The following is a 23,734-nucleotide window of genomic DNA, read 5'->3' on the forward strand; positions in this document are numbered from 1 at the left end:
TGGGCAGTTAGTCACAGTGATACAGCCATGTTTATGTCTTTGCTTTATTTATTTATTTTTTTAAGATTTATTTGAGAGCGAGAGCATGAGTCGGGGGAGGGGCAGAGGAAGAGGGAGAAATAATTTCCCCACTGAGAGGGGAGCCCGTGGAGCTTGATCCCAAGACTCTGAGAGCATGACCTGAGCTGAACCACCCAGGTGCCCCTGTGTCTTTGCTTTAAAACCATTTTAAAAACCTTTAAAAAAAAAAAAAAATAGACAAGCACCTAAAATGGACTGATTTGTTTCCTTCTAGCCTTCTTGGAGAGAATCAGTTGCAAGATTGGAGTCCAGCCTTGAGAAAAGAGGAAATAGAAAAATAGAATTTAAATCTTGGGTTGAAGTCAGTAGCCAAATGGTCAGGTTTAACTCTACAAGAGATCTCATTTGGTAACTTCATAGATATTTTCCAAAAACTGAGTTGAGAAGTAACCTCTGACAGGTGGTATTTCAGGGACATGTTTTGCTACAAACTTCTTAAGCTAATATAAAAATAAGGATGTCTTTTGGGAAGGCAGAATTATGGTATGAGAAATTATTATACAATCTCAAAGTTTCAGCTGCTCAGAAACGCCAGGAGGCGTCAACTGGCAACACCACCAACACTGTCTTCTGATTATTCTTTTGTACCTGTTCTCATTCTTGGAATAGTCATCTTGAAAAGTTGGGATTCAGGGCTGTTGCCCCATGAGTATCCTCTTCTATTTGCTCATGGAGGGAACTTCTAGCTAGATAAGGAACCAGTCATTTAACATAGAAATTTGTGGCTAGGGCCTTTGATTCAGGAAAAGGTGCTATGAATGGAGGCAGGCTTAAGGGAATCCTGCCTAAGGATGAGGCAGTTTGATTCAGAGTTCCCAGTAGTCCACTGGGCAGGGACAAACTCGACACTGAGTGACAGTTGCTGGGAGGTGTCATGCCCCTTCACTTGTCCTCTCAAGAGGAGCGATGAGAAGAGAAGGACTGGGGTGTTGAGCCCCACTGCCTGGTTTAGGATCCCCTGCTTTACCACTTACTTACCCTATGCGGTCTTCAGCTGTTATACTTAGCTTCTCGATTCTCATCCTTTTCCTCCATAAAATGTGGGTGGAATAGCGTCTACTTGATAGGATTTTTATGGGGAATAAATGAGAAAAAATGCATGGTAAGTGCTTAGAAAAGGGGCTGGCACACAAAGTATGAAAACTGTTTATGATGTACTGACGGGCATACTCAAAGGTACCTTCTTTAGATCAAGATGCTTATTTTTTAAATGTCACAGTAACCATTTCCATTTTAATATGAAACCGGAAAGTCCTGTTGAATACATAATGCCACCACCCTGAAAATGATTTTAAGTTTCCTTCTAGTCTTTACCTACTTAAAGTTTTACATTGTTTTAATCAGTTGTATGAAGACTTTTAGAAGCCAAAGTTTATTTTTATTGTGTTGGCCAGATCAACAGAGAAAACAGACTTTTCTGGGGTTTTTTCCCCCATACCCTTAGTTTCCCCCCATTTCCTTAGTTTCAGATCTTTCAGTAGAAGAAAGTCTTTGCATCAGATTAGCCACCATTAGATGCTTAGATGAATCCAGGTGCGAAGTCCTGCTTAACAGCTCTGCAGGACTGTTGAAATCCTGACCTGCCTGTAAGAACTGTTGGAAATGATGCCTCCAGCAACAAACTTCTAAGTGGGGAATGGTGGAATGTATCCCATGTACCCCCTATGTTGTTAGTTCACCGTTGCATTGGCTATCATCTTTGGGTACCATTACCCTGTTGTGATCTATTTTTAACAGCTTTCTAATCCTTTCAGAAAAGTCATCTGATTTGGCAGAATGAATATCTGGTCCGTCAGCAACTGTCTAAGAGCTTGATGACCAACCCCAATGCTAGTGGGTGTGTGGAGGGTGGGGACTGGGACAGGAGGTCAAAGGTGGATGACCCAACCCAAATACTGCTCTGGGGACATTTGCCTTCTTTAGGAAGAGCCAGGCATACACACAGGTGAAGTACTGGGTCACTTCTAGAGTCTTTTGACCGCTAACAATGAAATAAAACTCTGTGTTTTTTACAAAATACATATGTTAGTTTTTTAAAAAGTTGTGTTTTTAACTCTTAAGAATTAAATTTAGCTTACAAAGGTAAAGAATATTTCCTTTTCATCTTACGTAAGGGGCTTCTGTGAAATTTGTAATGTCAGAATGTCATCAGAATGCATAGCTGCTTCTACATGGGATTTCTGCAACAAGAAACTGGATGTGGGTTTTAACCACTGTTGTTTTGGTCTTATATTCACATTCATTTGCTTTCTCCTTCAAAACTGATCACCATAAGTGGGTATCCATATTAGTAATTCCCAAATAGATTGTTTTGGGGAGCTTGACAAATTTTCTCTGAGGAAGGCTGCTAAAACTAAGAAAATGTGTTTATACTATTTTGGCTGTGTGGCTCTTGGGCCATTAGCAGCTTATTTCTTGCTTAGTCAGGTTTTAAAACCTGTGCAAAAATGTTTTCAGATATTAACTCTTCCTGTCCAGATGGTGATAGTAGTGAATTTGTTTATAATTAGTAAGTTCCTGTGGGTTCTTAGGACTCTGCAAAAGGGTACTCTCCTATTTCCTCCTATAGTCATACAGAGAGAGTATGCCCAGCTTAGAGTAGGCACTTTCCAAGTATTTTGCCTTTAGCCAAAGTTGAAGATTTTCTTTGAAAATATCCCAAAAGGGTGCCTTTTCAGGAATATTATTCTTAAGGGCCCTTGATGAGATGGCAAGTTCAAGAACACTTCTCTTGAGAGACTGGAGAGCCATGGGGCCAGGGCCAAGAGTCATCTGCATATGGCTGGATACTCAGCCTGGCACACAGGAAATGTTCTCTGGACAGCTATGAAGAGAGCAATTTTTGTATTGACTTAGCTCATGGTTTCTCCCCTCCCCACTTATGTGGGGGACCTTGTAGGCTGGAATACTGTCTTTTGCAACTTAAGACATTGGTGGAAGGTAACAGATTTAACTCTTTAAACCCCATGAAGAGGGCCTCGTGTTGTCCCTGAACATCCAAGTGGACTTTGGACCACATTTTCAGAAACATCCATTTAAAGTGCTACTTCTTAACTTCTTTGGGGTCCATTGGAGATCTTTTGAAGGTATGAATACTCAATACAGGAATCGCAGAAATGCACGGTTTTGCATATGGTTTCCTTGGAGCCATGAAATTGGTTTAAGAAGCCCTGCTTTTGAGAACAGTAAGTCTAATTTTACTAGATGTTTGAAGTTATTGCCAGCAACTTTTACTATCCAAGAACTGTTGTTTTGATTTCCCAGTTAACAACCTACTACCGAAGAAAATAGTTCTTCGTACTCTCTAGACAGGTGAGCTATGTCTTAGCCGCTTGGTCAGCAGCACCGTTTGTGCGGCCGACATCATTAATGCTAGTGTGATATGTGGCTAACTGCTCTGCCTGTGCTCTTGGAGCCCCATCAGGTTGTGGAGTCGGTTGCCAGAGTGTTTATTCACACCTCATATAAGCCAGGCATAGTAAAGTCAACCTGAATAATATGGGAGGGAAAGTTAAAACATTTTTACCAACCTGAGCAACTCTCGTATCTGAGGGTTGTTGGCATTTATCAGTCTGTGATTAGGGCAGTAAGTCTGTAAGAAAAGAAATTAAAGTATTAATATCTGGTAACAACACCTTAGTTTGATTTATTAAAAATATTTTTTATTGAGATATAATTCACATAATAAAATTCATCCCTTTAAAGGTGTACCATTCAGTGGTTTTCAGTAAATTCATGAAGTTGTATAACCATCACTGTTACCTAATTCTTGAGTATTTTCATCACCCGATACAGAAACTCTGTACCCATTAGTAGTCTCTCCATTATCCTCTTTCCCCAGTCCCTGGCAAGCATTAATCTACTCTTTTTGACTCCATGGATTTACCTATTCTAGACGTTGGTTGTAAATAGAATCATACTGTATGTGGCTTTTTTTGTCTGGCTTCTTTTAATCTTTTCAAGGTCTGTGTTATAGCATGTTTCAATACTTTATTCCTTTTTATTGCCAAATAAAAATGGATTCATTATATGGGCTTACCACATTTTGTCTGTTCATCAGTTGATGGGCATACGGGGTTGTGTCCATTTTTTCGCTTTTGTGGATAATGCTGCTCTGAGCATTTGTGTACAAGTTTTTGTGGGGATATAATCTTTTCAGTTCCTTTTGATAAATACCTAGGCATGGAATTGCTCTGTCATAGAGTAACCGTGCTTAACTTTTTAAGAAACTGCCACTGTTTTTCCACAGCAGCTGTACCGTTTTACATTCCCATCAGCAATGCACAAGGGTTTTAGTTTCTCCCCGTCCTTGCCACTACTGGTTATTTTCCCTTTTTTGATAGCCATCCTAGTACGTGTGAAGTGGCATCTCACTGTGGTTTTGACTTGCATTTCCTTAATGACTAATGATTTTGAGCATTCTTTATGTGCTTGTTGGCCATTTTTGTATCTTCTTTGGAGAAAAATCTCTTGAAATTTTTTACCTATTTGTAAATTGGATCATTTGGTGTCTTTTTGTTGTTGAATTATACACATTCTCTCCATATTCTGGACACTAGACCCTTATCAGATACATGATTTATAAATATTTTTTCTTCTTCGGTGGATTGCCTTTTCACTTTGATAGTCATTTGAAGCTCAAAAGATCCTAAACTTAAAGTCCAACATACCTGCTTTTTTCCTTTGGTTGTTTATGCTTTTTCCATATCCCAGCTAAGAAACATTGCTTAATCTGTGGTCATGAACTTTTTACACCTGCATTTTCTTCTTTAAGAGTTTTATAGTTACAACTCTTATGTCTAGGTCTTTGATATGTTTTGAGTTATTTTTGTATATGGTATGAAGTAGAAGTAAATTTTATTTTTTAGAATAGTGTGGGATTTGTAGAAAAACTGGGATCATAGAGTTCTCCCTGTTAATATGTTAGTATGGTATACTTGTTACAATTAGCAATGTTAATACATTGTTATTAACTAAAATCCATATTTTATTCACCTGTCCTTCCTTTCTTTATCTTATGTCTTTTTTGTTTCAGAATCCCATTTGGGGATTCCACATTAATTAGAATCATCATTTCCTTAATCTCCCCATTTCCCTTTTTGTAAGATTGTTACCTTGGTGAAAACATTTTTTGATCCCCACAAATAGAACTTTTGGTCCTCCTGCATGTTTTGTGGGTATGTTAAAATGTTAGTCTCTTCCAGTTGACTCCTAAATAAATAAGTAAAATCATTAGATTCAGTCAACAGGTGTGGTAGTAATAGAAAACACCTATCACCTGGGCTCCCTATTATCTTTGGCAGTTAAAAGTTTCAAATAAAGCCTTATTACATAGAAACTTTAGTATATTGAGAGTATACATATTTAAGTATAAGATATGTTTCTCTTGGTTTAATAGTGTACTAGGGTTCTTAGTTTAATGTTTGGATTTGAGGGTGGTAAAGAAATAGGAAATAATCTGTGGGTTTCTTCTAATAGCAGACCGTTGCTTTGCAGCATTTTTTCCTGTAGTGTAAATATTTCCTATATTATAAGGTCCTTCCTGTTTCTACTGGAATGTGTTTTAAGCCTTCCTGTCCTCAGGATTTCTGTATTATGATGTTTACTATCATCATAACTACTATTGGTCCAGCCACCCTTCACCCACCACTGAATGCACCCTGCATCACTGACACAGTGTCCTAATGATCTCCCTGGACTCCAGTCTTTACTGGTGATTTCTGGGTTGTAGGTCATTGCTTTGACAGGTTTTTTTTTTTTTTTTTAAGATTTTATGTATTTATTTGACAGAAATCACAAGTAGATGGAGAGGCAGGCAGAGAGAGAGAGGGAAGCAGGCTCCCTGCTGAGCAGAGAGTCCAATGTGGGACTCGATCCCAGGACCCTGAGATCATGACCTGAGCCAAAGGCAGCGGCTTAACCCACTGAGCCACCCAGGCGCCCCTGTTTTGTTTTGTTTTGTTTTTTGTTTTCAGAATTTTGGGCAGTTTTTAGATATTTTCTTATATTTGGAATTTTGTTTACCTCAGACTTCTAGATTTTTCTAGGTATTTCTTCCCAATTAAAAAGACATTAATAAATCCTAAGGAGATGCAAATGATAGGGGTGCCTGGGTGGTTCAGTCAGTTAAGTGTTTGCCTTTGGTTCAGATCATGATCCCAGCATCCTGGGATCTTCTGCTCAGTGGGGGACCTGCTTCTCCTGCTCCCTCCCGTTCCACCTGCTTGTGCTCTTGCACACACTTGCTCACTCACTCTCTCTATCAAAGAGACAGATGATCAAATGATTGATATGCTGGTTTTAAAACCAAAATGTCATCTGGTCCTAGGGCATTTTGTTATCATGAAGAAAATATTTAGATGATTCAAGTGTCTAAAGATACTGAGTGAACTCATGGCATGCTTGTGTGCAGTGATTCCTTATAGGCTGAGAGAGTAAATCTATTCCTTCATGTTTACCCCAGGATATGGGAAGCAGTGATCAGAGAAGCAGCAGGCATTCTATTATGAGGCCTGAGATGGTATTACTGAGGTCATACACAGTGGTATGTATATAGTTTTATGCAAGGCAGTTGTAGCATTTTATGCAGTGAAAGGTTGGGAATTGCCTTTCTTACTTTGTTAAGAAAATGTTGGAATGTAAATAACAAGAAGGCAGTGGTTTTTTTTGTCTCTGCATGTGTACAAGCAGATGTGTGTATGTTAAAGCATATGTGCATGGTATACGTTTGCATGTGTAATTGCACTTACTCCCTAGCTCTGGCAGAAGGACTGAGAAGTTGGTGAGGATACCTAATTCCCAGACCTTGGGTTCTGATACCATTCCTCACTTAAAGGAACTCAAGATTTCTCTGAGTTAGGTGACTGACACGAGGGCTAGGATGGGTATAAGATAAAACAAAGTGAGGAAGTGCTTTTTAAAAAATGATGGGACATGTCAGAAGACACAGGAACCAGCTTGAGGATGCTCCCAAAAAGCCCCAAATAATTAAGGACATGAATGAATTCTAAACCTATTGGAAAAACTAGGAATCTATGAGTCCATGCCAATAATAGGTAAATACATGGGGGAAGAGGGATGGTTTGTGTTTTCCCTCCCAGTGAAATGCCACCTGTTGACTGGTAGATATGGACAGAGGCCTAGAGTTGGGAAATCAGAATTGGTTTGGGCAAGATTCATCGATAGATGCTAAGTTCAGGGGGAAATTTTAATGAAGACCAGGATATGTGCAGTCTTCTCGCAGACTGCACAGTAGTTTTAAGTGGGAAAGTAGTAAATGAACTGTAGAAAAACTGGAGAATACCTTGACCTTGACCAGATGATCAAAATCAGGATCACTACTAAGGGGCAGATGGACATCACATTATCCACAGGTGATGGTCTGAGATGGACACAACATTTCTAATGTTAGTATTCTCTTCCGTAGATGCTTAGCCTGAGTGTAATCAGAAGGAAACATTAGATAAACCTCAAATGAATAATGTTCTTTTGGGGGCGAGGGAAAGTAGGCTGTATTCTTTAGAAATGTCAGTGTCCTAAAAGAAGAAATTATAGTGATGTTTCAGTTGTAGAAATGTCCCAAAGAAATATGACAGTCAATGTCTGATGCTAGACTGTATCCTGCTTTCGAGGCTAAAACAATATAAAGGACATTTTGGATTAGTTGACCAATTGGAATCTGGGAGGGATTGTTAAATAAAAGTATTATTGACAACTGTATAAAAGTGGCAGCACTTCTCAACCAGGTTTTGTAGAAGGTAAGCCCTTATGCCCTAAGGCATCTGTTAACATATAATGGGTTTGGTTCTCTTTTATGCATCTACAGTGATACTGGCCAAATACAGGCCGTGGAAGAACACTCAAATTATTTTCTGTAGGGCTTCATTCTCTCATGGAACTGGATAAGAGACTGTGAAAGAATATCCTTATTCGGGCGCCTGAGTGGCTCAGTGGGTTAAGCCGCTGCCTTCGGCTCAGGTCATGATCTCAGGGTCCTGGGATCGAGTCCCGCATCGGGCTCTCTCTGCTCAGCAGGGAGCCTGCTTCCTCCTCTCTCTCTCTCTGCCTCTCTGCCCACTTGTGATTTCTCTCTGTCAAATAAATAAATAGAATCTTTAAAAAAAAAAAAAAAGAATATCTTTATTCTTGGGAAATAAGCACTGAAGTATTGAGGGTTAAGGACCATGAGTATACAATTTACTCTTCTGTGGTTTAAAAAAAAAAAAAAAGGTATAGAGAGCCCAAATGCTAAATTAAATGGGAGAAAATGTTAACAGGCAAATCAGAAAAATGGTAAATGGATGTTTTTGGTGCTTTGTTTTCTTGCAACTTTACAATGACAAAATCTATCTGCTTGTAAATCGAATGCATTTAAGAATATTAATTAACTGGAGGTCTTATTTAAGCCTGAAGCTTCCATACCTTGATAAGCATTCAGTTTTGTAGACTCCAACTATATTTTTGAATGGCAGTTTGTGAGAGAATTGTCTTTTTAGCAAGAAACTGATCACTATGAAGTTATTTGCCAATTCTGCTTGAGCTTCTTCTTGTAAGATGAGCTAACTCCATTCCTTTCTGGAATAAGCCCAGGTGTAAGTAAATAAAAACTGTGACATCCTTAAAATAGGCACTCCAGTCATTACTGAGAACAAATATAAGTTGAAAATACATGGTATGAGAAATATTATTCAAAAATTACCATTTGGTTTCTCTTTCTAGGAGGAACTCTTGGATATAAAAGAACGCCCTCATTCCAAACAAAGGCCATCATGCCTCTCTGAAAAATATGACAGGTATGGCAGCAGGGGGAAAGGTGTGCTCCCTCTAGTCAACTTCTTGTTACACCAAACTTGGTAATTTAAGTTTTAGAGTTTTTTTGGTAGAATGGTGAGTGGGGGGAGTTCAAGGGTAATGACGTTGGGCTTCTGCTCATATACATCACAGATAAACTGTGGGCAGTGTAACACCTTACTGCATTGTCTTCATCAGTTTTATTATTAATTAGTTTTAACTATTCAAAGTTGAGCTTCATGGGACTAAGGACTACCAAACCAATTCCCTTTCAGAGAACTAATGATGAAACTAAAGTTAGAAAATGATTTGGTCAGAGGCACATAGTCGGAAAGCAGGATTAAGATTTGAACACAGGAGTCCTCTCCAGGGCTTTTGCTGTTGGTGGTTGTTTTTGCCCTGTGCTTTGGGGCTCCTTCAAGGGCCTGCCCTGAGGAGGCTGGTCAGGAGGACTCTGACCCTTGCAGTACTAGTCCACCTCGCTCCTTGCCTCCAGCCAGAAAAACCATTCAGCTGTTTAGGTTAGCCCTCTTGCATCTTGGGCTCCTTCCTAAAAGGTAGAAGGCTTTGGTCTGAGAAGACTAGAGCTAAATTATGGTCTGAAAATCTTTGTAATAACCCTGCATTGCACTCATTATGGCCACCTTAGGACTTTAAGGTCACTTCTTAAATATCAAGGTAGATGGTTCACATGGCCCTCAATTTTAATGTACAAAGTGTATTAAGTTTAATTGGTTGAATAGGACATACTATTTTTATTTGTCTACTCTTCAGAATGTTGCTTAGTCTCAATTCCTCAATTAGTCTGAATTCCTCAATTCAACCACTTTCCCCTGATGAAGGTGGTGCTCGAACAATGGCTGTTCTAGTTGGTTAGGATTTTTTTAATAGGTCTCACATAAGCTGTTTTTTGTTTGTTTTTCATTAAAGCTGTCCATCTTTTTTATGCCTCAAGTTGAATTTTCTTGTTAAAACTGTTCTTGGCATGGGGCCCCTGGGTGGCTCAGTGGATTAAGCCTCTGCCTTTGGCTCAGGTCATGATCTAAGGGTCCTGGGATCAAGCCCCGCATCAGGCGCTCTGCTCAGTGGGAGCGCTGCTTCCCTCTCTCTCTGCCTGCTGCTCTACCTACTTGTGATCTCTCTCTCTGTCAAATAAAGAAATAAAATCATTTAAAAATGTAAAACAAAACAAAAAACCGTTCTTGGCATAAAATTATCAGGGTACACATACTTTTATTCTCGACATGGAAATGTGCTAGTAATAATAATAAAAATAAGGAGAAAGAATAAAGACCTTTCCATCCTGGTATTTCTCTTCTCAGAGTTAAAATTTATTTGATTCTTAAATTCTAGGTAATCCTCACACCAACACCAGAAGATAGGTAATATCTTCTTTAGTGTGAGGAGTTTGAGATTGACAGGTTGACTCACTTATTCAAGAAATGCTTAGTTGGTACCTGCTGCTGTGTGGCAGATACTATGTCAGGTGCTATCAGATACTGCCTTAATGGAGCATTGGTCAGTGGAAGGATACAGTGAGGTACTCTGGAGTTTATCATTACCACCATTACAGGCAGTGAAGGACAAGTGCAGAGTACCCTGCTACTCGTGTTTAGCACAGTCTGGTCTGATCTAGGGGTTGGGAAGTCCTTTCAAAAGAAGAGTAAAGGGCATAGCTTATTAACTTATCCAGGATGTCCCTGGTGGTAATGGCAAAACTAGAATTCTGTCCCAGATTGTTGGACTCCAGAGCTCCTGTTCTGCACACTCTACCACCTTATCAAGAGAGAGGGAGTGTCAAACTAGAACCCAGATCACACATTTTATGTTCTTAAGAGCTTTCTGTCCTGCCTGTGGGGAAAAACTGAAACAGTATGCATCAAAATTCTGGAAAAGGATATGCCAGGCATTCCAAGAACTACTTTAAGTGAGAGCTTTTTCTCTCCTATATACTGATCTTCAGTCAAATTGGTGTTTTCCTCCTTCAGTAAACTTAAGTATTTATGGAGCATCTTCTTTGTGTAGGACAGCATAGTTACTGTAATCCCCATGCACCACAAGGTTTGTGTCTGATGTTTCATTTATAACAGACCACTGGTTTCCTTTTTTTTTTTTTTTCTTTAAAGATTTTATTTATTTATTTGACAGACAGAGATCACAAGTAGGCAGTGAGGCAGGCAGATAGAGAGGGGGACGCAGGCTCCCAGCTGAGCAGAGAGCCCGATGCGGGGCTCGATCCCAGGACCCTGGGATCATGACCTGAGCTGAAGGCAGAAGCTTTAACCCACTGAGCCTCCCAGGTGCCCCAGACCACTGGTTTTCAAGTGACTGTTGGTGCTCTATGAAAAACAAAAACAAAGAAAAACAACAAAATATTACTGAATTAATACAGATTTTCCTGAGTGTACAATGGTGTATGTTCCAATAAACCCATCGTAAGTTGAAAATACTGTTAGTCGAAAATGCATATAAGACATCTGGCCTGCTGAACATCTTAACAGCTTAGCCTAGCTATGTTAAAGTGTTCAGAACACTTCTACTAGCCTATAGTTGGGCAAAATCAGCTAACATGAAGCCTTTTATATAATACAGTGTTGAATATCTCATAACCTATTGAATGCTGTATTGAAAGTAAAACCCAGAATGGTGTGGTTTACGCTTGTGTTCACACTGGCCGACCGGGAGCTGTGGCTGTGCTCACTGCCACTGCACGGCATCTCAGGAGGTCATTATGTCACACATTGCTAGCCTGGGCAATGATCAAACTTCTACAATTTGAAGCACAGTTTCTATTAAATGTGCACTGCTGCCAAGTAGAACCCTCTTGAGTTGAACCATAGTAAGTCAGGGACCATCTGTAGCTGTTCGTTTTCATGTTAAAAGAGCTAACCATTCTGATGGCAACCATGGAGTTTTATATTGGAAAGGGATTTTCATAACTTACCACCTGAAGAAATTTAGAATTTAGACTACATATGTGGTCCGCAGGTTCAAGTGCTAACTGTGTGTACCCTTTGACTTGTAGTGATGGTGTCTGGGACCCGGAAAAGTGGCATGCCTCTCTCTACCCAGCTTCAGGGCGGAACTCACCAGTGGAAAGTCTGAAGAAAGAGTTGGATCCAGACCGGCCTTCCCTTGTGCGCAGGATAGTAGGTGAGTGGGTAGAAGTCAGGGCACCGATTTTGAAGCAGCAAATTTGTTTGCCGCTGGTTTCTTAGCTGAGAGTTTTATGCATTCAGGGAAAAATGTCATTTTCAGGAAACTGATTTATTAACTGGGCTTATCTGATTAGCAGAGAAAAATCAACTTTTCTATATAGCAGTGGCAAATAGACTGCATTAGACTGTGTGCTTTTGGAATTAAAAGTACTGCTACCCTTCATCATTTGGGATAACTGAGTGAGATGTGATGGGCAGAATGTTAGTGAGCATAAAACAGTGCTGGAAATCCACTTATACTTAGTCTGCTATATGAAATTAGTCCTCAGGTATAAATTGGTTCTGGCAATTCTTAATAGTGGATTATGGTCTGAATACAGGGTTTGGATATAGTTTGAGACTGGACTAAAGTTTGGCTTTTGGTTTTCTATACCTTTACTCTTTAAATGCAATAAGAGATTGAGGAGTGAAGTAGAGAGCTGGCAGTGGAGAAGCTAGTCAAGGAACTTGTTGCAAGAGGGACTTCTTTTGAGATAAGTGAAAACTCATCGTAAAACAAATTTGGCACTTGGCAAAGAAGATAGGGGTTATTCTAGTTTGAGATATGAGATCCCTCTACACAGCTTACAAGTACACTTGGTAATGTCCCTCAAACAGAAAATTTATTTTAGGAGAATCATTAATTACACAGAAACTGTATTAAATGACAAAAACTAGTAAGCAGCCTAAATGTCCAGGGGTAGAAATGGGTTACATAAACTTTGGTACGTCTATAGGTAGGAGTATTAAATTTTTCAGCTGTAAATTGGAAACTTGTCTATACTGTGTCTTGTTTTTAGAAGACATGGAGACACCCCATGGAAATTCTGGAAAAGTATATACGTTTTAGGTACTGTTCCTGGTGAGAAGATTAAAGGAACTTTTTCTCACTTGGACTTCAGTTTTCTGGTTTTTCTAGGAAGAATTTTTGTGTGGTGACATGTTTGGTTTCCTCGGCTCTTTATCAAGATATAATTGACAAAGAATAGACTGCACGTAAAGTATAACATTTGATGTTTTGGCAGGTGTATATACCTGTGAACCCATTACCATGATCAAAGTAACAAGCATTTCCATCACCCCCAAAAGTTCCTGGTACCTCTGAGTCGTTCCTCATACTCCCCCATTCCCCCCACCAACCCCCACCAAGCACTGATTTGCTTTCTGTCACTACAGATTAGTTAACATTTTCTAGAATTCAGTATAAATGGAATCCTATAGTGTGCACTCTTTGGGTAGCTTCTCTCACTTAGAATAGTTTTAAGATTCAGTCGTGATGTTGGGCGTATAAATAGTTCCTTTTTATTGCCTATTAGTAGTCTATCGTGTGAATTTGCCACATTTTATCCATTTATCTGTTGATGGACATTTGGGTTGTTTCTAGTTTCTGACCATTAACTAAAACTACTATGAATATTCAGGTACAAGTTTCTATATAGGCATACGCTTTCTTTTCTCTTGAGTAAATACCTAAGAGTAGAATGGCTGAGTCCTATAGTAAATGTATGTTCCACATTTTGAGAAACTGCCAACCTGTTTTGCAGCACAGTTAGGCATCTGCCTTCTGCTCAGGTCATGATCCCAGGGTCCTGGGATCGAGCGCCGCATCAGCCTCCCCGCATGGCAGGAAGCCTGCTTCTCCCTCTCCCACTCCCCCGATTCTGTTCCTCTCTTGTCATCTCTCTCTCTGTCAAATAAAAATCTTAAAAAAATAATAAAGGGTTATGGAGACTGATCATGGAAAATCATTGATTATGAAATAGATTTATTGCTACAAGGAGAAAGAACAAAAGAGTTAGTCTTATTTAAATATGTAATGTTCATGGCACTCTGTAGCTGTTTCAGTGGTGACTCTTTCCTTTTTTTTTTTTTCTTTTTTAAAGATTTTATATATTTGTCAGAGCACAAGCAAGGGGAGCAGCAGACTGAGCAGGCAGAGGGAGAAGCAGGCTCTCTGTTGAGCAAGGAGCCCAATGCAGGGGCTCCTTGGCAGTCCCGGGACCCCAAAATCATGATCTGAGCTAAAGGCAGCCACTTAACCAGCTGAGCCACTCAGGCGTCCTGTGACTCTTTTTTCCAATACCCTCATCACCACTAGTTGTGGACATAACTGGTTTGCTTACCTTTCTCTTTCTGGTGTCTTTCCACTGCTGGTTTGCTTACCTTTCTCTTTCTGGTGTCTTTCCAGATCCACGGGAGCGTGTGAAAGAAGACGACTTAGATGTTGTTCTCAGCCCACAGAGACGAAGCTTTGGAGGGGGCTGCCATGTGACAGCTGCTGTTAGTTCCCGGCACTCAGGAAGCCCACTGGAAAAAGACAGTGATGGGCTTCGCCTGCTTGGCGGACGGAGGATTGGCAGTGGGAGGATAATCTCTGCTCGGACCTTTGAGAAGGATCACCGCCTTAATGATAAGGACCTGCGGGACTTGAGAGACCGAGATCGAGAGAGGGACTATAAGGACAAGCGATTTAGGGTTTGTCTTCTAGATTCTTTGGCCCTTTGTGTACTTAGGGACATGATATGCTCTTCATTTATACCAGGTTATTTTGAGGTGCTGGATGAACACAGCCCATTCTTCAGCCAGATAGAGAAGAAGAGAGTGTGCTGGGGGGCTGGGAGGGACTTCAAGTCTGCAGCATCATATCTTCATTGTGTTGAGCACTACTTAATTCATCAGGACCTTAACTGAGGTAGAAATGCCTTAACTAGAACCTTATTTTTTTATCTTACATTGTGTATTTTTCCAGAGGGAGTTTGGGGATAGTAAGCGTGTCTTTGGTGAGCGAAGAAGAAATGATTCCTACACAGAAGAAGAACCAGAATGGTTCTCAGCTGGACCCACAAGTCAGTCTGAGACCATTGAGCTGACTGGCTTTGATGATAAGATACTAGAAGAAGATCACAAGGGGAGAAAAAGAACAAGGCGACGGACAGCCTCCATGAAGGAAGGTAAGCAAAGACTTTGAGAGGGAAGCTAACTGTTCTAATATGAGATGTACCAGTTGAAAGTTTCTAACGTTGTAGCCTGATTTTGAAACTGCTTCTTAAGTGTGAATTCCTACTTGTATATCATACTCTATTCTCAACTTGTTCTGCACGCAGAGCTAAGCAGAAGTCTCACATTACCCTGTAGGAGCACTGTGTACACAAAAGGGTTCCCTAGAGATAAGAAACACGGTAGAAATAGTGAAGGAGTCTTCTTTTTGAGCACTCTGCATAGTGGTAAGCATTTTGTGTATAATCCCACTTCTAACAGCCCTATGAGGTTGGTGCTTTTATGGATGAGTGAATGGAGAGCAGGAGGCTGAGGGACTTCTCTGTGGATACTGACGAAGTAAGTAGTGAAGTTGGGAGTTGAACAAGTCCTTTTGTGCTTCAGAGTCCACCTTCGTCACCATGGTTAGACCTTCCTACAGGAGTTGTTTATGACTTAGCTTCTCCCAGACTCAGCTGTGAGATGAGGTGAGGTATCTCCTTTGCTAAACTGAAGAAGCCAGAGCTAATGTGAGATTGCCTGGTGTAGGGTTGGGGGCCCATTAGTTATTTTCAGGGCAGTAGCCTGGATCCAAGATGGCCAGTCCTGGGCTGATGATCCTGAGAATTGGTGAAGAGCCAGGCTGGCTAGCCTGGGTTTAAGTACTGAGGCTGCTGTTTACAAAGGGATAATCTTTGATAAAACTTTTGAGGTGGGTCTGTTTCTTTATAAGGTGAAGACACTGCTTACTCCATAACTTTAAGTGTTACTTTTAGCATTAAAGATCAAATGTGAAAAATCAGAGGAAATCAGAGCTTAGCCTCTTGTGGGCACTTCTTGATTAAGTTCTAGTTCTCTTCAGCTTTCAGGATTAATTGAAAAACACCTTTTGGCAGATACTGTTAACAAAAGTAGAAATCTGTCTTAATACGTGTTTAATCAGTAGCATCTTAATATTTTGAGGCTAAGATAAATCTCAGCAGAAAATAAGCTAGTGGAATTTCTTTAGGGGAAAGTAGGGAGAAATCACTTGCCCTTTTTTTGTAATATCTTTGAAATACAGTAGACATTATCATTATTTTTATGCTGTTACACATTGTTCCCTGGGGCAGCGCAGGAAATCGATGGGTAACTTGGGAGACGTTGCTCTGAAATAGCCTTTGAGACATACCCTTGTGTCATTCTCAGACTAAAGCAGCACCAGCCAAGTGTGGTTTTTTTTTACATAAGATAAAGATAAGGCTTCTAGTGAAAAACACATGTTTTTCTTAACTGGTACAATCTGAATTTTACCCGTTCTTGTATCAACAAATGTATGAGCCAGATGGTGTGAGTGTCACCTCCTTACCTTAAAAATACAAAGAGAGTCTGGAAAGAAAGAACAACCCAAGACCCTGTCACATGGATTTCATGGCAGCCCCTTGAGTGGAATCCAGGGGTCCTAGCTCACTCATCCCAATAGTTAATTGCAGGGGTGCCTGGCTCAGTCATTAAGTGTCCGCCTTTGGCTCAGGTCATGATCTTGGGGATGTGAGACTGAGCCCCGAGTTGGGCTCCAGGCTCAATGGGAAGCCTGCCTCTCCCTCTCCCATTCCCCCTGTTTGTGCTTCCTCTCTTGCTCGATCTCTCTCTGTCAAATAAATAAAATCTTAAAATAAATAAATAAATAAATAAAAAGTTAATTGCTGAAGGTCCCTAGGCCATCTTAGCTATTGTATTTAAATCCTACTGTATTTAGGATCAACAGGTACCCTGTAATTTCATCTTGGCTGTAAAAATGAAAGGGGAGGGATGGTGAGTACCTTTTAGTCCATGTTTGTATCTGTACTCTAGCTTTCCATGACTTTTTGTTTGTTTAGAGAGAGTTGGGAGAGGGTGGGGAGGGGCAGAGTAAAAGACAGAAACTCAGGGTTCCCGCTGAACACGGAGCCCGACTCAGGTCTCAGTGTCACAACCCCAAGATTGTGACCTGAGCCAAAATCAGAGTCGACGCTTAACGTGCTAAGCCTCCCAAGCGTCCCTCCGCAGAATTATTTTATATAGCTGTTCTCTGCAGGCCTCATAGTGCTGGGAATGTAGCAGTGAGCAAGACAAGTCTATTCCTTGCCTGTTTGATTTTAAGACTGATGTGTAATGAGCAGTTGTTCTAAACAGGGCCCAGTCCTAAGTGATATGTAAATGGTAATAATTGGAACAGTTTGAATATGCATTACACCTGTAACCTGAAAAAAATGTAGAAGTTAGAAATGGACAAAACCCTCCATTGATAGAAAAGAACATTTTAGGAATGGCTGGGTGGCTCAGTCAGTTTAGCATCCAACTCTTGATTTTGGCTTAGGCCTGATCTCAGGGTCGTGAGATCGAACCCGTTTTGGGCTCCATGCTGGGGCATGGAGCCTGCTTAAGATTCTCTTTCTTCCTCTGCCCTTCCCTGCATAGCTCACATGTGCTCTCTCTCAAACAAAACAAAAAAAAACATTTTAAATTGCACTCTCTCTAATGAAGGTATATGGTCCTTCTGAATGTGATAAAACATCCCCCTAGTTCTCTTTCTGAAGTCTTTCCCTTTTGAGTCTGTCATAATAAATGGCCAGTTGTGTTTGTCTGCTAGTGCACATATCTGCCCACTCATACCCACACTCAGTTGACCCCATCTGCTTTCAAGAGAGCTTGACAATGGCATAAAATTGCGTGAGACACTCTTGCTGCCTGCAAAAGCTATTTATCTGTTAAGAGATATTGCCATATTGACACAAAATAAGAGGGGTAGGAGAAGTATTAAAGTTTCTTTTGTAAATGTATGAGCCAAGTACAGACTCTTGTTTCTACTTTTCATCCTTAAGTTGGGACCCAAAACTGCAGCAAAATGTCACTGGTCAGTCCTGAGGGGTGGGCAGGCAGGTTCTGCTGGGTAAAATGGGTCAGGGAGAAGCACTGCTCTAGTGCTCTAGTTTGGGCATTGACTAGACTGAGTTGGTCATTTTTCTAGGGCTCCCTTTCTTTGTAGAGTGAGGGCAGTACCTTCACCAAAGCAGTCATTTTAGTTTAACTGTCAGTCTGGGAGGAACAGTATTTGCTTCTGTTTGGCAGGAAGTGTGTGTCAACGCACTGGAGAGACTGCTGATTGCCTTGCCGGTGGCTTGCTAACTTTCTGTCTCATTGATGGCTTTAGGCCCTCGAGAGCTCGGGGTAGTCCTATGGTAGTCACCCCTATGGAGGAGCAGTGCCACCTTGATACACACGGCTTGGTGTGGAACAGCATTGGTGGCCATCTTAGGTTGAAGCTTCTGCCACTTGGCTGGGATTGAAACTGTGGGTCAGGAAACCACTTAATCCTTCAGTTGGAGTCCCCTGCTTTGCTGGCTAGCTTTTGAAGCATTATTAGAATGAAAGCAGCTGATCGTGTTTAGTGTCTCTTGGTCTGATTAATAACGAGACTGAAGTAACTACTGGGGACTTTTAAGAAGGGATGGGCCCAGGAGGTGGCTTCTTCCCCCCAACCCCCAGGAGGACTTCTCTCTGCCATAGATCTTGAAACTATAGGTAGCTCTTACTAGGTGATTCTGCAGACTAGGCCTTTGGGAGTCCTGTTCTTCGGATAAAGTTGAATGTCTTACTTACTTAAAAGAAAAAAAAAATTATCCTAAGGATTTTGCCTTTTCCCATATTCCAGCTAAAACGAAGGTATTAGATTCCTTAAATGTTAACACTTGGTAGCTTCACTTAGACCTTGCCTTCACATCCTAACAACAGCTGAACAATACTTAGTTTTAAATTCGGGACACCTGGGTGGCTCAGTTGGTTAAGCAGCTGCCTTCGGCTCAGGTCATGATCCCAGCGTCCTGGGATCGAGTCCCACATCAGGCTCCTGGCTCCGTGGGGAGACTGCTTCTCCCTCTGACTCTGCCTTCCACTCTGTCTGCCTGTGCTCGCTCTCGCTCACTCTCTCTCTGACAAAGAAATAAATAAAAAATCTTAAAAATAAAAAAAAATTAAATTAAAAAAAATAATAATAAAAAAATAAATTTACTTGGCACCACAGAGTAAGACAGAACTGAGTAAAGCAGATTACCTCTCTTCAGAGAGCTCGGTCTCTCTAAACAATTATCTCACTAGACAGTGTGATAAGTACTCTGAGAGACAACACAAGAGTTACAGAGAAGGCAGTGAGTGATGTTTCTGGGCATGGTAAAAATGGGTAGGCAGGTCAGGCGTCCCAGAAGAGGTAACATTTGAGCTTCACCTTGAAGGATGAGATACAACCAACCTGTAGGCATGTGAAAATTGCCCTCACGCTAGGTTCACAGGAACACCTTAGATTGCCAAACTCTGACTTAAAGTGGTGGTGCAGATACCTGGATGAAGGCAGGGCCAAATTAATGTGGTTCCATTTTTAAGCATTAAGAGACTTGCAAAACCTATCTTTAAAAAAAAACCTGAAGAATGGGTGGCAGAGTGACCATCATCCTTCCTGCATTGTGTTGGTGTTCTGGCTTGTGAGTAAGGCTTTTTTCTTCTCTAGCTCCCATAGGAAAGGAATGGTTTTACTGTTGCAAATGCTGTATCAGCACACGAGATTTGCCTTTAAAGTTATCCGTGGCTCTTTTGCACGTGTGCTGATGGCTGAGGCCACAGATTAAGCCTAGAGCGGTTCACTTGATCAGATCACTTTTTGTCCTGGTTTTGCTTTCAGGCATAGTCGAATGCAATGGAGGAGTGGCCGAAGAGGATGAGGTGGAGGTCATCCTCGCACAGGAGCCTGCTGCTGATCAGGAAGTGCCAAGGGACGCCGTCTTGCCTGAGCAGTCCCCAGGAGAATTTGACTTTAATGAGTTCTTTAACCTTGATAAGGTGCCAGGCTTGGCTTCGGTGAGTGTAGCAGCACACTTATAAACAAGATGGAGCAACTATATGGTTAAATTTGACCTGAATATTTAGGATACTCTTTAAAGTATTGTTTTGCTAGATGTTTGGGGGATTTAGGCTTTTATTCATAAATATTATTTGAGTTTTCATGGCTTTGTTTTGAGAGGCCTAGTGGAAATGACCAAGTGAGAATTCTGTACCGTTACCTCTTTTTCTAGACTGGCAGCATTAGACTAAGAATTCTTCAGATGTTAAGAACATTGTCTGCTTTTATTTTTAAATAGTTAAGTGTTTGTTATAGACTTGCCGTGGAGGTGGATTTTTATAACTGGTGATTAGCATCATGCTGATGTGTATCCTTGCATAAAGTTGACTAGTTAGGTGGTAACTTTGTGGTGTGATGGTTCTGAAAACCTGGTGAAAGGCACCTTGAAATATTATCAGTGTTGATGTTAAACTGTTGAGGTCCAGTCTTTCTTGTCTTTCAAAGTAGAAACAGTAAGACATCCCAGATCTTCACTTGCTACCGGCCCTTGCTCCTATTGTCTTTGGTCCTTCAGGGATTACTGTAGCTTCACAAATTGGATAAAAGATAGAACTCTGACCTGTGCACACAGAAATAAGTTTCTTCTGTGGTTATTGAAAGAGTGTATAGAGTCACCATGAAACAGTTTTTTAAAAAATTTTATTTGAGGGGCGCCTGGATGGCTCAGTTGGTAGGTGTTTGTCTTCAGTTCTGGTCATTATCCCAGAATCCTGGGATTCAGCCCCACATCAGGCTCCCTGCTTGGTGGGGATTCTGCTTCTCCCCCTCCTTTCTGCTCATGCTATCTCTCACTAGCTCTCTCAAAGAAATAAAGTATTAAAAAAAATTTTTTTTTTTTTGTTTGAGAGAGAGCTAGAGTAAGCACAAGCAGAGGGAGGGGCAGAGGGACAGAGAAAGGGAGAAAGCTGACTCTCCGCTGAGCAGGGAGCCCAATACAGGGCTCCATCCCAGGACCCTGGGATCATGACCTGAGCTGAAGGCAGATGCTTAACTAGTGGAGCCACCAAGGCACTCCATGAGGAAACAGAATCCTAAAAAACATTTGGAGCACCTGGGTGGCTCCATTGGTTAAGCATCTGACTCTTGATTTTGGCTCAGGTCCTGATCTTAGGGTTGTGAGATTGAGCCCTGAATCAGGCTTCATGCTGGGCATGGAACCTGCTTAAGATTCTCTCGCCCTCTGCCCCTCCCCAACCTCTCTCTCTCTCTCTCCCTCTCTCTCTCAAAACCAAAACCCACATTTGCCCAAAAGTGTCTGTATGATCTAGACATCTCATTTATAGCACCAAATACAGCAAATACATTCAACCTGTCCTTTAAAATTGGTGGTTTAATGACTCTACTTCATATCTGTAGTGGCTCCTTGCTTGATTATTGCATGAGTGGAGAGATCTGTGCATGACGGAACAGACAACATTGGCTCTTTTCCTTTGTCATGTGCAGCCCCTGTCCCCAGAAGATGGCCACCCAGAATAGGCAAGCAGACACTGCATAACACTGATAGGTACAGGGTTGCAGGTGAGTTCTAGAGCAGACTTCTGAAGTTCTCCATGATGGGGGTCAAGTTGTATTTCCAGTCCTTGCGGACCATGCTTTCGTATAAACTACAAAAGTCACAGCAGTGCTCTATTGCTATAAAAGTATCTAAACATTTACTTTGACTTTCTGAACTTCTCTCCATGTGGTCCAAGAGCACACTTGTCTAGAGCACCCTTCAGGAGCTTGTGGAGTGTGGCTCTAAATCAACTGGCAACTGTGTGGCTGATTCTGTTCCTTAAGTTCTAGCAGCAGTTGTAGCTGTAAGTCTCCAGTCAGACACCTCACTTCCAGTCAGCTAGTTGGTAGTAGTCCTTCGGCTCACTGAGCAGAAGCATGGCATTCAGACAGGAGCTTAATTTCCTTGCTGGAAAATTCTTAGCTTTTAAGGGGACATTAGTAGCTTTTTCTTCCCCCCTTAGATGGAATCTTACTGTAAAAAGTTTTCACCGCAAAAGGTCAAAATTTGTAGGCTTATTCTTAACTCCAGATGTGAACACCTGTAAAACTTAACCCATGCACTTGCACAGAAGAGTTCAAAACTAAACTTTTACTTATAGGTAACATTCATTAGCCTTCACATGTAGTAAGTCATCTAATGCTCATAAACCCTTGTAAATTAGATTACTACTCTTTCCATTTTACAGATGAGGAAACAAGCACAGAGGCTGAAGTAACTTGCCCAAAGTCACACATCCAGTAAGTGGTAGACACTGAACTTTGACTCCTAGCAGTTTCAGTTAAGGGTCTTTGTTTTTAATGCCCCACAACTATAATGCCTCTGAAGCAAAAAAGGCACTGTGGGAGCTTCACGATATCTTATCTTTTGGCCCTCACCCTCAATCAAAATTTGGCTAAAGCTGAGCAGTAGTTGCTACTAGGCTAGGAATTCTCCATGTTTTTCATAAAGATCCTGCCCATTAAGGTATATATAATATGTTTACTTAAAAACAAAGCTGGGATCAGTTAAAAACAAATGCCCTGATTGTGCCATGTAATTCTTTTTTTTTTTTTTTTAAAGATTTTATTTATTTATTTGATAGAGATCACAAGGTAGACGGAGAGGCAGGCAGAGAGAGAGAGAGACAGGGAAGCAGGCTCCCTGCCGAGCAGAGAGCCCGATGTGGGACTCGATCCCAGGACCCTGAGATCATGACCTGAGCCGAAGGCAGTGGCTTAACCCACTGAGCCACCCAGGCGCCCTGTGCCATGTAATTCTAATATTATGCTCAATAAATGACCAATTAGGAAAAATAAGAACTACGTAGGATTTGAGTATCAACTGAGAAATGTTATAAAAAGTGCATGAAATAGTACATGGCACTCAGTAAGCTCCACCAGTGTTAAGTATTAATAGATAAAAACAGAATTATACCTATATTTGTAGGCTATATTTACTGCCATTACAACACATTGGAAGTTGAAAGTCATAAAAAATCTACTCAAACTGAAAATTTGGATCACATGTGCAAGTAATTTCAGTTAAATAATTAAAAATAAGTTTATTTTAGATATGATAGAAGTCTTACTACAGCGCATGACACATAATAGGTGCTTACTTATGTTGAATGAAGAAAAAGAAATTCAGAGTAGAAAGAGTAAACTATTTAGAGTGATGAACAAGGATCATGACATAGAAGAACCTTAGTGTTATAATCAAAAGTGTACTCAGAAGAAAATGTATATCTTTGTTACAAATCCCAAAAAGCATACTGGAGTGAAAAAATTCAAAATGATAGAAATTTCCATAAAAGTGGAAAGTACTAGAAGAGCATTGATCAGTAAAACCTAGTAATTGTCAAAGAGAAAATATTTTTTATAAAGAAAATATTTTACAGTGTCTTTGACAATCAGAATAATACGAATCTTAAGAAATGACTTGTCTAAATGACCTTGTTTGAAGGGCCAGACTAACAGTCATGTTACCTTAAAATGTTACTTAAAGGGATGCCTGGGTGGCTTAGTCGTTAAACGCCTGCCTTCAGCTTGGGTGGTGATTCCAAAGGTCCTGGGATCAAGCCTAATGTCGGGCTCCTTGCTCTGTGGGAAACCTGCTTTCCCTCCCCCACTCCCCCTGCTTGTGTTTCCTCTCTCACTGTGCCTGTCTCTGTCAAATAAATAGATAAAATCTTTTGTTTTAATGTTGTTAAAAATGCAGGAGTAAAGTTTAAACATGCCAGATTATAGTCCATAGGCTAATCTTGACCAGCTGATGGCTGACAAGAGGGTAACAGAGGATGTC

At 40.8% G+C, this 23,734-nt stretch overlaps 1 protein-coding gene across 15 annotated transcripts in view; it reads left to right on the top strand.

Annotated features, from left to right (window-relative positions):
- Positions 1–23,734, top strand: part of EIF4ENIF1 (eukaryotic translation initiation factor 4E nuclear import factor 1) — a 45,469-nt gene that overhangs the window by 4,902 nt on the left and 16,833 nt on the right. For all 15 annotated transcript variants that reach the window (XM_082697857.1, XM_082697855.1, XM_082697861.1 and 12 more), the window contains exons 3-7: positions 8,800–8,873; positions 11,897–12,024; positions 14,257–14,543; positions 14,818–15,019; positions 19,738–19,913. In XM_082697857.1, coding sequence (XP_082553983.1) covers positions 8,800–8,873; positions 11,897–12,024; positions 14,257–14,543; positions 14,818–15,019; positions 19,738–19,913 — 867 coding nt within the window. The remainder of the gene's footprint in view (positions 1–8,799; positions 8,874–11,896; positions 12,025–14,256; positions 14,544–14,817; positions 15,020–19,737; positions 19,914–23,734) is intronic.

The sequence above is a fragment of the Mustela nivalis genome, assembly GCF_964662115.1.
Source record: "Mustela nivalis genome assembly, chromosome: 14".
NCBI lineage: Eukaryota > Metazoa > Chordata > Mammalia > Carnivora > Mustelidae > Mustela > Mustela nivalis.